This window comes from Nannospalax galili, unplaced genomic scaffold (genome assembly GCF_000622305.1).
Source record: "Nannospalax galili isolate Female #2095 unplaced genomic scaffold, S.galili_v1.0 scaffold158, whole genome shotgun sequence".
Classification (NCBI taxonomy): Eukaryota; Metazoa; Chordata; class Mammalia; order Rodentia; family Spalacidae; genus Nannospalax; species Nannospalax galili.
The window spans coordinates 10,614,389-10,631,381 of NW_008345290.1; the positions used below are offsets into that span (position 1 = coordinate 10,614,389).

The window sequence follows — 16,993 nt, forward strand, 5'->3', positions numbered from 1 at the left end:
TGCATCGGTCATTGTATTATTGGATAGTTATATCATATTAGGTGAAATTATGACCTCAACATTGTTTCCATTTGAAAATTAAGCATGACATAGAGAGATGCTATTGTGTGTCAATTTGACAAGGAGTGGACTTGTGATGGCTAATCCTGGGTGTCAACTTTGATTAGATCTGAGATTAACTGAAATGAAAGAGATCTTCTTGATTGGATCTAAAGCCAAAAGACACACCCTAAATGTGGGCATTACCTTCTGATGGCAGCCTGTACAAAAGACCAAGGCAGAGGAGAACACCAGGCTTCTTGCTGCTTGCCTTCTCTCTCACTGGTGAGTTTGTCTTGCTGCTGTAAACTGAAGATTAGCTGATCTTTTGGAATTTGTCAGACCTTCAGCACCAGATTGGGACTACTGAGACATCCCGCTTCAGCTTCATGGACTGAGCAACTACGGATTCTCAGCCTCTCCATGTGGTGCAGCCATTGTTGGACTACTCAGACTCTATCCTGTGAGCTAAGCTGATAAATCTCTATACGTATTCATTCTACTGGTTCTGTTTCTTTGAAGAACCCTGACTAATACAGGGTCAATTTACTGATTTATTTTTGTCAAATTGATGCATACTAAAATCATCTGGTAAGAGGGAACCCCAATAGAGGAATTTCCTTCATTAGACTGACTATAAGGCATTTTCTTGTTAATCTATGTAGGCTGTTTCTCCCCATCTCTGCAGTCCCTGAGTTATGGTCAGTTTCCCTCTGCTGCTGAAATCTCTCTCTTCTCCAATGGGGTCATTGTGTTTTTCTACTTAGGAATAATAGCCCAAAATGTTCAACAGAGGAACACCCAAAGATAAAGCCAGGCACCAAAAGGCAGCTGCCCCAAATGGATCAAAAGAAACCTAGTTGCTCAGAAGAGCCCCAAAGAAAACAGGAAAACAAAACTTGAGGTGCATCTAATTGGAGAGAAACTCAGCAAAACTAGACATTCTCAAACAGCTGAGATCAGCTGAAGTGGAAAGACAGGATGCTCTCCAAGGAGTAACAAGACTCTTGTAGTAGCTGGAACCTTCAATCCTTCCTCTCCATTCTGGGTCAACTTGCTGCAACTTGCTGGGTCCAGCATTGTGGTGGTGATGATAAAGAAGTTACTTGCCAAGCCCAACAGGTACAGCACCAAGAAGAGCAGAGAATGTAAAATCTGTAGTTCACAGCATCTGAGAACCCCAGGAGGAGGAAGCCACTCACTGTGGTTATGTTTGTAACCATTATTTTCACAACAGAAATTTTGGAGACAGCTGGAAAATAAAAACACGTAGAATGAAGAAGTAAAATAGTACAGAAAATTTCCATGTATCCAACATTGCATTATTTCATTAATTAACGTTCAATATCACGGAGTTTATCACCTGTGCCCTTGATGTTGGAGTCTGAAGGATGAAGCTCAAGTGGTGGGGCTAAGTTTTATTAGGAAACCAATTGTTACAGGAAGATGAAAGGTGATCAAGTCACTGGTGCTGTTAGAAAAAAAAAAGTGGTTTCCTCCATAAAATCACTATTCTGTATTTCCATTGCTTTATTTTAAAGCTTCCAACATAAATAGCATGAGGGGTTTTGGTTACAGTGCTTCGATCACAGGATAAGTGACCTTTTATAGTATAGTGCACTTTAAATAATAACTTTAAATATCTATGGACTAAACTCCCCAGTCAAAAGACATAGGCTAGTTGAATGTATTAAGAAACAAAATCCATCTTTTTGCTGTCTATATGAAACCCACCTCACCTTCAAGGACAGGCACTGCCTTAAGGTTAAAGGATGGAAAAGAATATTACAAGCAAATGGCACTGAGAAACAAGCAGGGTTTGCAATTCTAATATCTGACAAAATAGACTTGAAACTAAAACTAATCAGAAGAGATAAAGAGGGCCACTTCATTCTATTCAAAGGAACAACTGACCAAGAAGATCTTACAATTATGCCCACCTTACAGTCATGAACATATATTCACCAAACTCTGGTGCACCCAACTTCACAAAAACAATACTACAGGACTTTAAGATACAGATTAATCCCAACTCAGTAATAGTAGGGGACTTCAATGCCCCACTGTCTCCATTAGATAGGTCAACTGCACAAAGAATAAACAGAGAGACATCTGAATTAAACGATACTATACATCAAATGGACCGATCAGACATCTTTAGAATATTTTACCAAAGCACCAAAGAATATACATTTTTTTGGTCTTTTTGAGACAAGGTCTTCTTGCCCCAGCTGTCCTGGAACTCACTATGTAGACCAGGCTGGCCTCGAACTCACAAAGATCCACCTGCCTCTGCCTCCCAAGTGCTGGGATTAAAGGTGTACACCACCACTCCTGGCACAAAGAATATACTTTTTATTCAGTACCCCACGGAACTTTCTCAAAAACTGACCACATACTTGGACACAAAACAAATCTCAACAAATATAAAAAAGTTGAAATAATTCCATGCATTCTATCACCCCACAGTGCATTAAAGCTCAAAATCAACACTGGAAGAAGCCCTAATCATTACACAAACTCATGACTCGTAAATGATGACTGGGTCGAAGGAGAAATTAAGAAAGAAATAAAAGAATTCCTGGAATTCAACAACAACAACATCAACAAAAACAAAAATGAATACAACAGAACAAAACCTCTGGGACACTTTAAAAGCAGTTCTAAAAGGGAAGTTTGCAGCTCTAAGTGCTTACATTAAAAAATTAGAAAGAGCATAAGTAAATGACTTAACTGTATGGGGATGGAAGAAAGCCCTTCCAAAAGCAATACAGTTGTTAAATGAAAATATCACTGCCAGAGTTGAGTTGCCCCCTATGAGCTGTTTGCCTGAGAGACACTAGATGTCCCCCAAACAAGAAAGGCCATTGCCAATAATGTTGGTTGTACAGTGGAAGTGGATGGAAAAACCCTATTGCTGAAGGCACTACATAATGTGAGTGTAGGAGAGGGAGAAATCAAGCTTGGACTAAGCTGGAAACTCCCTGCCACTAGATGGTTGGCTTTCATGGTGCCAAAAGGCAACACACAGATGATTAGGGGAGAATAGTCCCCCATAATTCTCCTCTACGATGGACCTTGCATGTTGCGCTATCAACATACTGAACAAGATGTTCCTGCTGATGCAATAATGGAGCGTCTAGTGTATGTACAGCCACTAAATTTGATTGGCTATTATTCCCATTCCTAGGGGTGGAACACACATCTGGTATTGTATACCCAGCCAACCCTCTGTGGGAGGGGAGAATACAGACCCTAATGGAAGTCACTGCAGTTGCTTTGATAGATGGCAATGATGCAGCCTTTAAGTACCAATCAAGCATTTGTGTTTACACCCATAGGTTAAGTTGTTATAACAGCTACTGTTTATATGGTCTTCCTTCTTGCTGTGTGTGTTTTTATAGTAGATGGAATCCAGCTCAAACTAGCCAACAGTCCATGGAAAACAGATGATGCAGAGACGCGAAATTTCAGTGCCTTTCCAGAAGGGGAGGACGGTCATCCCACACCTACCACCCCCTCCAAGGCTCAGGGACTTTTGTGGAAGAGGTTAGTGGAAAGAATGTAAGAGTTGGAGGAAGGGGTGGAGTGTTAACTGGAAATGTCATCTGATCACTATGCTGGCAAGCTATAGTCACACCTCCTTCCCACTCTCATCAAGGAGTCGAGGGGGGGGTCAGTTACCATTCCCACCCAATCAGTTGACCTTAGCTGCATGTAGGGGGAGGGGCAAAGGCTATATAAGCCAAGAATGCCAAGAGGCACCTCTCTCATAATTTTGTGTGGCTGTCGGGAGGTCAGAGGATCTTTATTTGAGTGTAGACTTCATGGCACAGCTGTAAATGTGAGGTGCCCACTCTTCCATAAATAAACCACTACCCTATGTTCTGTTAAAAAGAAAGAAAAACAGTACAAGGCATGGGAATCATCCCTCCAAGTTGTTGGTCAGAGGGGTCCAAGATGCTTTCTCTCAAACGTAGGACATTGCCATTGCCCTTGGTTGCTTCCATGAAGCAGAAGATAAGACCCTACTGCTGAATCCACCACACACTTCAGGGATGCCTCCTCCATGAGGACCAGCTCATGGATTGGAAATCACTATGCAATTTACTGTGGGAAGAAAGCAATCTACAGTCATACCAAGCAGTGAAGCGTACAAGCTATAACAATGACTGACCTGGCAAGATATCCCGAGTGGGGCAATAATAGCTCCATTATCTTGGGGGTAGCCAACATCTGTCTAATTGGATTTAAAACTTGCTCACTAGGAGGGAAATTCATGTTAGTTACTGTAATCCTAAACAAATACGCATGACTGATGAGGTCATAGACACCTCATCATAGAAAGGGAAAACTTTCTACTGTCATTTTCCTAAACCAATATGTTTTCTAACTGTATTCTAAATACTAATATTTACACCCACAGATAAGTGTATCTCTCACCCTTTATCAAAGAAGCTTCTTCTTGCAACGGATGGAGACTATTACCAAACTCCAAAACTGGTCAAAATGGGAAGACTAAGTGAATATGGGGTGCCCAACCCAGACTGATACATCTGCACTGCAAACCTACATCTAAGGCAAAGGGAAAATCATGGAAGATTGGACAGAAAGATCATGAGAGCCAGACAACCATGACACTTTCTAGGAGATAGTGTCTTTCAGACATGGCAGGGATGCTATACTGATGAAAGCTACATGATATGGTTGACTGAACAAGACCTGCAAAACAACAGCATCAGATGATATGCCAATGTGAATGAAAGGAATTTCACAAGGTTGCACCCCAAACTACCAGCCATTAATGATTTTTGAGGGAGGAGGAATCAGTATTCTCCAGGGACAAACTTCCTGATAGGTTATCCAATCCCAAGTGGCAATCCCTAAACACAAGTACATGGGAGCAATATTAAATGGACTCAGTAGACTCACTCTCTCTCTCTCTCTCTCTCTCTCTCTCTTTCTCTCTGTCTGCTGGGGGTTCGAACCAGTGACCCCTGGTGAGATGAGGATTGGGGATGAGTAAGCACGCTGTTCGCCAGCCCACACCACCCCCATTACCAGGGGACACTCAGACGCAATGGGGAGTCTTAGTCAGGCAGGGACTCATTTATTGCAGGTGTTACAAAGCTTATAAAGGCACCTGGAACTCCCCCCTCCCCCCCGAGGGTGTATCTTAAGGATGGTCATGCGCTGATCATGCACCCCTCAGCAGTGCAGAAGTATTCTTCAGACTTTCAAAGCAAGCCAGGGCGTGCCCCCAGTAACTTCCTTTTGGACCTATGCAAGGTGGGGCCTTTAGGTCCCCACATCTCTCTGTCTCTCTCTCTCTCTCTTGCACATGTGTGCTCACTATCTCTCATATGATTCTTGTATGATTAATATTATTGTTACACCAGGTGTGGTGGTGCGCTCCTTTAATTCCAGCACTCAGAAGGCAGAGGCAGGCAAATCTCTGTGAGTTCAAGGCCAGCCTGGTCTACATAGTGAGTTCCAAGATAGCTGGGGCTATGGGGTGACCCTGTCTCAAAAAGACCCCGAAACATTAATGTTACAATAATAATAGAAAAAGATATCATAAATTTGAGAGTGGACACTAGAGGGGTTGGACAGGAGTGACTGAGGGGTGTAGTTGATACAGTACCCATGTGAATTTCTCAAAGAAGTTTCAAAATTAGCAATCTTCCAAGATGAATCAGTACTAGACGTTGCTAGTTCTAGGGCAAAAGAAACAGAGATGATCTTGAGAAGCAGATGAGAAGGACACTTAAGATGCTCTAAGATGAAGGCTTATAAGACTCAAGATGGCAGAATGAAGCATGCCCCATGTAGCCAACCTCAGGCTTCAAGGTGTGAAAGTTCCCAAGAGGCTGAATGCTTGTTCTCAAATGTGTGAGGCACTTTATCACACAGGAAAAATATTGTCCTGACCTAGGTGCTCTTATATTGACCTCAAAATTCTGAACTCAAGACTTGGAAAATATCAAAGAAAATAACTGGAGAATCAAGATGGTGGTGGCATGGTGATGTGTGCCAGAACTGGGTGGTGGTGGCAGTGGTTACTCTCAGCCTGACCATGGAGGAAAATGTGAAAATAGCAGACACCAAAAAGCCAACTGGATCTGTGACTGTGAAATAGAAAACTCTTAAGAGTGAAAGGTGGTTTTCTCCAATACTGATGACCTTATATGAAAAATTCAAGCCATCAAATAACCATTGCCTGTTTTGCTACACAGAAGCCAAAACATTCCTTTTTAAACACCAGTATAATCATGTGGACAGAGCTATGGGTACAGAAAAATAGTAGGAACCAGCCTAATTGAAATTATGACCCCTCCCATGAACCTGGAACTGTGATTACCACCCATGAGCTGGAGCTGTGGTTCCCTCCTGTTCGGCTGGTTTGTGGTCTCCTCCTGTGACCCAGAGCTATGGTCTTTCCTGTGAACCTGGAACTGTGGTCCCCTCTCATAAGCTGGAGCTGTGGACCCCTCCTGTGATCTTGTAGCTATGGTGCCAAACTGTGAGCCAAGGTTCCACACTCCCTTGGTGGTGGGCTGATGGTGGAGCAGAGTGGAGGATGGAAGTCTTCACAATGTTGGGCAGAAGTTTCATCCTTCACTGAATGGCTGCATTCCCCACAGCTCCTCCACTGAGATCTCATTTTGTGCATGAAAGTGACTTTGCCAGTGTTTGGGGCTTATTTTGGGGACAGGTGATGTTTCTTCAATTTGCAGAGTCTAGTCTTGGGAGAAATGTGTCTCAAGAATGGTCTGGACTCCAGACTTGTTCCTAGGCACCCAGGCATTGACACTGGATCTTTCCCATTCCCAGGCACCAAGAGGTTTCCCATTATTTTTCTATTACTCTTCTCTAGCCTCAGTGGACTTTCACCTATGCCCTACAGAATATGTAAATTACCTACTTGTACTTCTAGAGATAAAAATCACAGTCTGGTAATTAAAAATAGGGGGTGGAGGGTAGGGTTTTGGGTATTTATTCCTAGAAACTGCAAGTTCTATTTAATAAACCATGGCAGGGACACAACAGACTGTGAAATCACTTTTGATGAAAAGGAAGGTGCTGTTTTGTCTCTTACTTTGCATAATGGGCCCTTCTGAGCAGACCTTGGGATCAGCTGCCTTTCACCACTCTCAACCACTCTCCACATTTCCAGTGTTCAGCATGTACTTAGAACCAGAGTCACATCCACAAGTCCCTGAATAAGATGCCAGAAACCACAGCCCAAAGAGTCATTGCCCTCCCATATGCACAGTTCCTGCTTGTCCACCCTTGGGTGTGCAGCTTGGTTCCCTCACATGGATGACCTTCCTCTTTTTTTCTTGAATACAACTTTTTTCTAAAAGGTGCCTCTTTTTGCCACATTTGGTTTTAATATCTTCAGCAGGTATCTTGACTTTAAATCTCTGCTTCACCTTCACTGTTGCTCCTTGCTTCTCAGGCTGAGAGGGTCTCACAATTGGTTTTAGCAAGAAAAGCCTAGTTAAAACACATCCCATGTGGCTCAGATCTTTAGCATCCAAGGCTTCCTGCCTGACTGTGGAAACATATTGCTTGAGTCTCTTTGTATCACATGGGGAAATCTAATGAAAGGCTTTTTAGTCATGAAAGAGGAGGTGCAGATTGCTTTCATGAGTGTTAACCTTTAAGCATACATGATACTGAATAAAATATGTAAAGGCACTAAAATATCACCACGAGAGTAACAAAAGGCAATAAAGTACCTTATGGACTATGGGTACAGCTCAGTAGGTAAAAGTGGTTGGATGTACTATTGACAACCTGAGTTTATTGGGATTACCATAAAGCACGTATGTAGTACTGACCTTTACAATATGGAAATACTCTGGGTTTTTTGTTTGTTTGTTTGTTTGTTTGTTTGTATTTTGACAAGGTTTCCCTAGTCACAGCCCACTTGGAAGTCATGATGTGAACCAGGGTGTTCTTGATCTTGCAGAGATCCACCTGCCTCTGCCTCCGAAGGACTGAGATTAATGCGCATGCCATAATGTGGAAATACTCTGGACAAATGAATTTACTTAGCCTCACAACCAGAAAGTCAGTCTCATCTTGGTCTGTTTATAAAGTGAACAATCCTCCTAGGTCTTGAATTCCTCTTGCAACCTAAATATCTTAAATTTCTCATAACCCTTTCTTGCCTTGGGGCCTGAGTAGTTGTGTGTGTGTGTGTGTGTGTGTGTGTGTGTGTGTGTGTGTGTGCATGTGTATGTATATATGTGAGTATGTGTGTGTATGTGGGCTGTGTGTGTGAGGGGTGTTGAGTATCAAAAGTACTGCAAGCAGAGATTATTCTTTGGAAGCAATTTAGATATGATTATTTCATTTATTGCAAGTAATACATGGGATGACATCTGTTTCTGGTGTGTGTGTGTGTGTGTGTGTGTATGTGTGTGTGTGTGTGTGTGTATTTGTTCTATGAATAGGGATCAGATAGGGCAAAATTATCTAATAAGTTAAGGGTCTGACTTTTACTTATTTCCTCATTTCACTCTGGATATATCGTTTCAATAAAACAGGTCAGAGAAAATCCTGAATGAATGGGTTCTTACTAGTTCAGGTCTGCTTTTATCCTTAAAATGGATAGTAAGAGTCAGGCTGTTTTTATACAGGCATAACTGTACTGCTGCAGTGGGTAGTAAACACTACACACCTAGAAACAAGATGCATTGGTGAAGTCTGTAACCCCAGAACTCTAGGGAAGTGGGTGGCGGGGACAGTAGAATATAGAAGCATATGGGCCAGCCTGTTTGCTTAGTCAGTGGTGGAGACCAAGTCTCCAGAAAAGAACAAATAATTAAAAAGTTAGAAAGGAGGCCTGGCATGGTGGCTTTTGCCTTTAACACCAGCACTTGGGAGGCAGAGGCAGACGGATCTTTGTGAGTTCGAGGCCAGCCTGGTCTACATAGTGAGTTCTAGGACAGCTTGGGCTACAGGGAGACCCTGTCTCAAAAAGACAAAAAAAAAGTTAGAAAGGCAATGGCATGCACACTCATATAGATTCACCCCCAATAAAAATACATATAGAATAAAATACAAAATTGTAAAGCTCTAATTCAAATTAGTTTTCATTAATTACACTTATTAAAATAATAAATTAGTTGAATAATATTCCAGAAATCGTGTAAAGGTATTTCATTGGTATACAACTACAAAGATAAAACAGTATTTATGTATTATTGCAGATAAATTTAAATACCTAACATATTAGACAGCATAATGATGAAATTTATTGATAAAGCATAAATTTTGGCCACAGGAACTCATAATAAGCTCTCTATAAAATTTATAGTGAAAAATGGCTGTAAAATTGAAATAAACAGGAACTTAGAATTTTTTTGCTGCCATGAACCATGAAATTATAACAACTACAAAGCAGTTACTAAAAGGCAAAAATTAAAGTGCAAAACTAAATAAAATATGGAAAAACACTTTTGTATCATGGTTGTGTTCAGTGGCTTGAAGTATCACACATCAGTAAAAATTAGGAAAATAAAACACTACTTTTTGTTTACTGAGCAAGGGTTTCCCTGTAGCCTGACACAGATTATAACTTGCAATGTACCAGGCTGGCCTTGAACACAAAGAAATCCATATTCTTCTGCCTTCCCAGGGTGCTTGGAATAAAGCATATGTCACCATGCCCAGCTTGTAAAATAAGAGTTTTATGAGAATCCTCCTACCTTTCTAGTCTTTGTGTGCAGCAAGGCATTTCTATTTCCTAGGCGATGAGAATACAAGCACTCTCTACATTTGTTATATGAAATAATAAAAAATGGGGATGTCATAGAGACCATGTGATCACTCACTGTGATGATCACATCCAATGATTTAATATTTTGTAAACTAATTTTACAAACTGGCCAGACAGTTCAAATTTTGTACTATTTGATTCAAAGGCATCATTCTTTGGAATTATCAAGAATATAACTTTAATTTTATTCCTGTCTCAAAATAAAAAAATGTAAGTAAATATAAGTAAATAACTGAAAGTTGAATACATTTCCTGTGGATTACATTGAATAATATGCAGTTTGTAGAGTGATTACACTTAGAATGTAAGAATACAAAGTAATGGTATATGGACTTTGTGTAATATATAAAATTTGTATGGGCAGACACCAAATTTAAATGGGAATTTGAAATTAAATGTTTAAATTGATCATTAAATGCTTGGTGATTGGAATTTTAAGTACATTGTGTCACCATTTATTATTGTTGTGAGATTGTACATCCACGAGATCTAAGTGTGGTGTAATTCGTGATGTGCCCACTTATGTGTATCTGTGTATGGACTGTGAGCATTTGGAATTATTAGGTCTATATTGCTAGGTTATAATTGTATTTTTTCCATTAACATGAAAGAACAAGAGTGTTTTCCATGCCTGAGTTAGAGAATTCATTGGAGAAATTTCTGTAATGACTATGGTCATAAATATGGTTTACAGAAAAGAGATGACTGATTATTGATAATAAAGCATAGTGACATCCCATTTACTAAAGAATGTCTTCTGTATAATGTTGTCCTCTATGAACAAGAAAACACTAATTTTCCTCCAGGGACTCTATCACTTGACAGTAACTTTCTTGCAGCGGTTTTCATGGACTCATTTCTCAGACTGTAGATAGCAGGGTTAAGTGTGGCAGGAAGTACTGTGTAAAACATAGAGAGCATGATGTCTAAAGCAGTTGGAGAGTCTGAGGTTGGCTTTAGATATGCAAACATACAAGTGGAGACATAAAATGAGACCACACAGAGGTGGGGCAGGCAGGTGGTAGAAGACTTTAGACCGACCTGCAGAGGGCATCCTGAGGACTGTGGAGAATATCTGGACATAGGAGAGGCAAATGGCAGTGAAGCAGGCAATTCCCACCACAGTCATGAAAACAATCACTCCAACTACTCGAAGGTAATCATTGGAGCAGGAGAGCTTGAGCAACTGGGGAACATCACAGAAGAACTGGTGGATGATTTTGGCCCTGCAGAATCTCATGGAGAATGTGGTTGCTATATACAAGGTTCCTGAGATACCCCCACTTATCCACACAGCTGTCACAGCCCACCTGCACGTTCTGGGACTCATGATGACCTCATAGTGCAGTGGGAGGCAGATGGCCACATAGCGATCACAGGACATCACTGTGAGAATGGCCACCTCACCCCAGGCAAAGGATGTGAAGAAGAAAAGCTGAAGTACACACTGAGCATAGGAAATATATCCACTTCCTGTCAGGGAATTGTGAATAGACTGGGGGACAGTGACAGACAGGGAGGAGAGGTCAAGAAGGGAAAGGTGCTTCAGGAAAAAATACATTGGAGATTGGAGCTGTGGGTCCAGTGTTGTGGTGATGATGATTATGATGATGAAATTACCTGCCATGCCCAACAGGTACATCACCAGGAAGAGCAAAGTGTTTAGGATCTGCAGCTCCCGGTTGTCAGAGAACCCCAGGAGGAGGAAGCCACTCACTGTGGTTATGTTTGTCACAATCATGTTGGGAATAGAATTTGTAGAAGCAGCTTGAAAATAAAAATGTGAAATGAAGTGCAAAGATAATACAAAACATGATTTTAATCAGCATTTCTCATTTTAACAGCTAATGGTAGAGAACTGTAAATTATCATTTGTGCACTTGATGTAAGAGTCTAATGGATGAAGCTCAGATTCTGACATATGTGGGGCTCACAGTTTTATTAGGAAACCAGTTGCTACAGGAGGAAGGGCCTAAGGTCACGTTAATGGTACTATCTCAGAAAAATTGATTACTCTTTAAAACATATTCTTTTTCCAACTGGTAAAACCCATTACTTTAAAGTCATTGGTAGGCATACAGTGCTGGGCTTTTGGTGAAAAGTTTCTGAACTCTGACTTCAGTATATTTCTCTGTGCACTGAGTTTAAGCAGCTCATATGTGACCCTGTAAAGAAAATATGACTTTCGATCTTGAATTCTCTGTGGACAGTTGACATCAGCGTCCTTTCCAGCAGGCAGCATAGGTATCACAGTTAAAAGCTGCTTTACTTTGTCCCTAGGGACTAAATGGGTTGTGTTTCTCTTTTTTTGCTACAATCATAGTCAGTGGATCTGAGAAATCAAAGCAAGAACAATGCTGACCAGGAACACACATGGGCTTATACACTCACTCATACACAGTTCTTGCACATTTAACTCAGGCTGGGTGTTAACCATCTGACATTCAGTGTCATCAGGTATACAGGAATTTCTTTTTGGCTTTTCCTTGTACTTAACTCTTATTTATATCACTTGCTCAGTCACAGCCATGGAACAGTCACTGAACACTGATTATAGGCAGTAGCAGTTGAAAGAAGAAATGAGAGAAGTATGCTAACATTGGAAGGACAGCATTCACCCCCGCAGTGTACAACCTCAGAAGTGGATGAGATTCCCAAGGATCTACCTTCCTGATAACAGAGAAGTCAGTTTTTATTTCCTGATCCACAGTTAGATCTTTGTAGGATGGGGATATCTATTCATGCTCTCTCCAAAATGCACCTTTGCATGTGAAGGCTGATCAGAGGCCAGTGCTGATGCTCACTCATGTCATTTGTGATGGCAGCAGCAGGTACACAAGGCTATCTACCCATGCTGTGATGTTTTTCTTCTCCCTGTGGAATCTCATGCTTCCTTCTGTCTAGGCGACCCATCAACTTAAAAAGATATCTGATAGAATCCTCAGCCTCAAGTCCAGATCTCCCTCATGCCTCATAAACCTGAGGTAGGCATTTTGTCCATCACATGTCGTTCTCTAATGGCAACAGCACAGCGAATTTTCCCTTCTCACTTCTCACACCTTTCTTTTTCAGACAATTCTATTGCCTATATTGTTCATTGCTAGTTTTAGAGTAAAATTCTGTATTTGGTCCAAGGGTAGTGACCGAGCTTGTAATTACAATATTCAGGTGACTCAAAAGGGAGAGAGAGAGAGAGAGAGAGAGAGAGAGAGAGAGAGAGAGAGAAGGGGAGGGGGAGAGGAGAGAGAAAAGAGAAGAATACACATCTATTCTTTGAAGTTTTTAGCTTGGACACTTGAAAATTTCTTGACTCTTATTCTGTTACTGGAGTCACATATTTATATAATCACATATTTATACTTCCATAATTTTCTCCCATCTATTGATTATCATCAAAACCTCTAACCACATCACATAATCTAAAGCTTTTCTGACAGAGTCCAAAGCTGTTCAACAACTTCTCTATCAAGGAATTATTTCTGTCCTATTTTCCATTGAAAGTATAAAACAACATGATTGTATATATTTTTTGAATATTTAATATTTTAATCTTCCATGTTTGTACAATTTACATAAAGACAGGGAAGAGAGCCACCTAGAAAAGATCTTAGATTCAGTTTTATAAGAAACATAGCATGCTAGAGTCCTATATAATGCGAATGTCCACGCACAAAGGAAGTTCAATCTTTTTTGCAGTTAAGTATTTTAATCTGTATTTACAGGAAAATATTTATTTTCTAAATGCTGAAGGGAAAATTGATCTGTTAGGTGCTTCAGAATTAATAACACTTCTCTCATGTAACTTTCATATCTGTGTATTTAAGGGTGTGCAGACATTGTGAGAGTGGCCACATCTACAGTGAAAGTATTTCATCAGAGCTTTGTCTCTGTGATTCAGAGCAGGGACTGTGGGAAGTGGGTTTTGAATATGCACACATGTAAAACATTAGTTGTTACCAACACACTGTTTTTGTTTGAATAATCACAATTTTTGACATCCTTATATGAATTAAATATACAGCCTTAGCTTTTCCATTTCATTTCAGTAAGGTGAGCTTCCTTCCTTACTAGAATCATAGTCTTACCTTTGTAAACTTAATTTGAAAAGTATAAACAACTGTCAGAATTTTCATGAAATCTCTCTTTTCTAATCCAAGAGCTGGAAACTCACCCTGAATATCTTGGTGTACAAGTTGATCTCCAGGCTGATTGGAAAGTTCTGAAAATTCCTGATCACAGTCACAGATTTTCAAAATGCATTTCATCCCTTGGGGACAGGTTTGCATCAGGATTTCTTTGGGGAAGTGAGATTGTTGCAAATGGAAGCCTGAATTTAATGACCAGAACACCCCATTTTCTTTCTGTCACCTGAGACTTGAGTCATTAGAACTCCATGTAATAGAAGAGGAAGGTGGGAAGCTTAGGGCTTTGTTGTCTCCAGCTCAGTGGTTCTCAGTTCTCATCTGACCTGAGAATCTGCTGGAGAGCAGGTGACAGCACAGGGGCTTGAGCACCACAGCCAGATTTTGACATATGAAGCCTCAGGTGACAGCAGGAAGCTCAGTGCCTGCCAGGATTCCAGGAGGTGCTAGGCTGCTCTGAGGAACAAGATGGAGAGGCACTGTGTAGCTAAGCCATGTGTTTCTGATAGGATAACAGGAAATTTAAACATTTATTAATATGACTAGTTATTTAATGCCAGACTTCAAAAAAATAGGAAGTGTTTACTGTTTTCCTTAAAATTGAGATGTGCACATTAATTTCATAATATCGTCATCTGTTAGGAAGACTCAAGACAGTGAAAGTATCACTAGGAAATCTTAAACCATAGCTGGCCTAAAGAGGACACAAATGACCCAAACATTTAACATTATTCAAAGTTACAAAGCCTTTTTCTGTACAAGTGGTAACAAGCCAACCCCACAACACTGCTTAGATAATTTCTGAATTTTCTCATTTTGTACATATATTAAAATATATTTATTATTAACCCTATGAATAGATATTTTTGCAATTTATAATTGTTACTATTTACTCTGTAGTTTCATCTGAGCTATATGATTATATACTAATTATATTTTAATATCACCTAGCAGGTCTCAAATGGGACTCAGGACTTAAAAGTGCTGGCTACTCTTGCAGAGGACTTGGTCTTGGTTGCCATCACTCACATGGTGGCTAACAACTGTGTGTAACTTCAGTTCCAGGGGATCCAACATCCACTTATAGCCTCCACAGGCATTTCACACATGTGATACAGTTACATATATGAAGACAAATCACTCATGTGTGTAAAATAAAAATAAATTAGTTAAATTAAAAATTAGTGAAAAGACTACATTAGATTTTATTCAGATTAAATGTCATGCTTACAATATCCCAGTTCATTCCAGTGTGGTTAGAACTATGGTCATCCTACCAACCCTTGGACCCTATCTTCCTTTGACTCCTGTTCTATAAAGTCATTTTCATATAAAAATAAAATGTGTGATGTTAGATAACAATCTCTCCAGATTCTACTCTTTCTCTCAGTAAATCAGGTCATGTCCTCTTGAAGCTGTTTCTTGGACAGAGAGTTGATGAAGCTTACTGTGGTCCTGCAGTCTCCTTCCCCCTGTGTAACTCCAAGACAACCTAGAGTTATAGTTTTTCTTTTAAAATGCCCTGTTAAATTCAGGCACAGTACATGCCTATAATCCCAGAACTTGGGAGGAAGAGACAGATGAAGCTCTGTGAGGTAGAGACAAGCCTGATTGACACAGCCAGTGCTAGGGCAACTGGGATTATAGGGAGACCCTGTCTCAAAAGGATCAAATAAATGAATAAGTAAATAGATAAGTAAGTAAATAATAAATAAATAAATAAATAATAGAATGCCCTGTGACTTTCAGGCATTGGGCTATGTCACATGGTTTGGAACTCACCTACCTCCTTGGAAATCTGTCGGTCAGTCCATTTGTCTCATGGACCTGAAGGCTATGCCTCTCATCACACTGTTTACAGTTTGATGGTATCATGCCCCCAGTGTTCTAGGATCTGCAGGGTGTATCTCTCCCTCAGGACTCAGCCTGCTACATTCTATGACTGTCTCTTCTGATGCTATCTGACTCAGAGCCTCATCATGGCTCCCTGTGACCATGAACCTCTAGCTCTCCTAGTAAAGCCCCCCAAGGGTTGCCCATCACATTCACCTCAGCTTTCTATGAAACAGCTTCATGTTTCCTAAGTTATAACAGTAGCGCAACTTATTTATTCATATTCTCCAAAATCACTTTTGAGTGTCAGTGGTGAAACAGGTACTTTTCCATCGTCACTTCATTACAGCAGCATGGAAAGGTGGCTCTATGCTTCCATCACTATCACATTCTCATAAACACGTGGTACAACTCTGTTGATTTATCCTTAATTATGAATAAATAATGTAATAAAATATTAGTAAGATCAGTGTTATAAACTGTATGCTCTTTGCTAATGATTTTCTCAATAAAAATAAGATTATGATAGAATTAATACTGAATTTGTGTGTTTTAAATTTTGTCAGATTCCCTTTCTAAAACTTTAATGCTGTGTTGTGCTGTTCCAGGCAGCCCTTCCTCATCTGTGGACAACCTGACGAATTGACTTTTTTGCTAACAGAAGCTCAGTCCTCATGTGTCACGATGTGGTCATTAGCCAGACTCCCCAGGTGTGGACCCTGATTCAATCATTCCTTCTTAAAGTGATGTTGAAAAGTCACTTCATCTTCTTCATGGCTGATTTCCAACTGGAAAATGAGCATATATGCTAAATAACAGATGCAAAGTGCTCAGCAGAATGAGTCAAGGATAACCAAGCATGGGGCTAGAGAGGTGACTCAGTGTGTTCTTGCAGAAGACCCAATTTCAGTTCCCAACACCCACACCAGGGAGCCCATAACTGCATCTAATTCCAGTTCCAGGAGATTCAATGCCCTTAGCTGCACCCATATGCTACCCAAACACCCTCAGGCACATACACATTAACATAAAATATAACAAAAATTGTATCTTCAAAAATCATTAGTTCCTTAAAATAAGTTTTAAATCATTGGTATTTTATTCAAAATTTTGTCATAATCTAGCAGAAAAAATAAGAACACAATAATTTTCACTTTTTATGTGGCTGGTATATATAAAAGACAAA

The 16,993-nt window shown here is 40.2% G+C and overlaps 1 protein-coding gene across 1 annotated transcript; it reads right to left on the reverse strand.

Moving 5' to 3' along the window:
• Window positions 1-10,606: 10,606 nt before the first annotated feature.
• Window positions 10,607-11,573, reverse strand: LOC103740862 (olfactory receptor 14J1-like). The gene is given in 2 exon segments (XM_008841553.1): window positions 10,607-10,855; window positions 10,857-11,573. Coding segments are annotated over 2 exon segments (966 nt in total).
• Window positions 11,574-16,993: the final 5,420 nt, after the last annotated feature.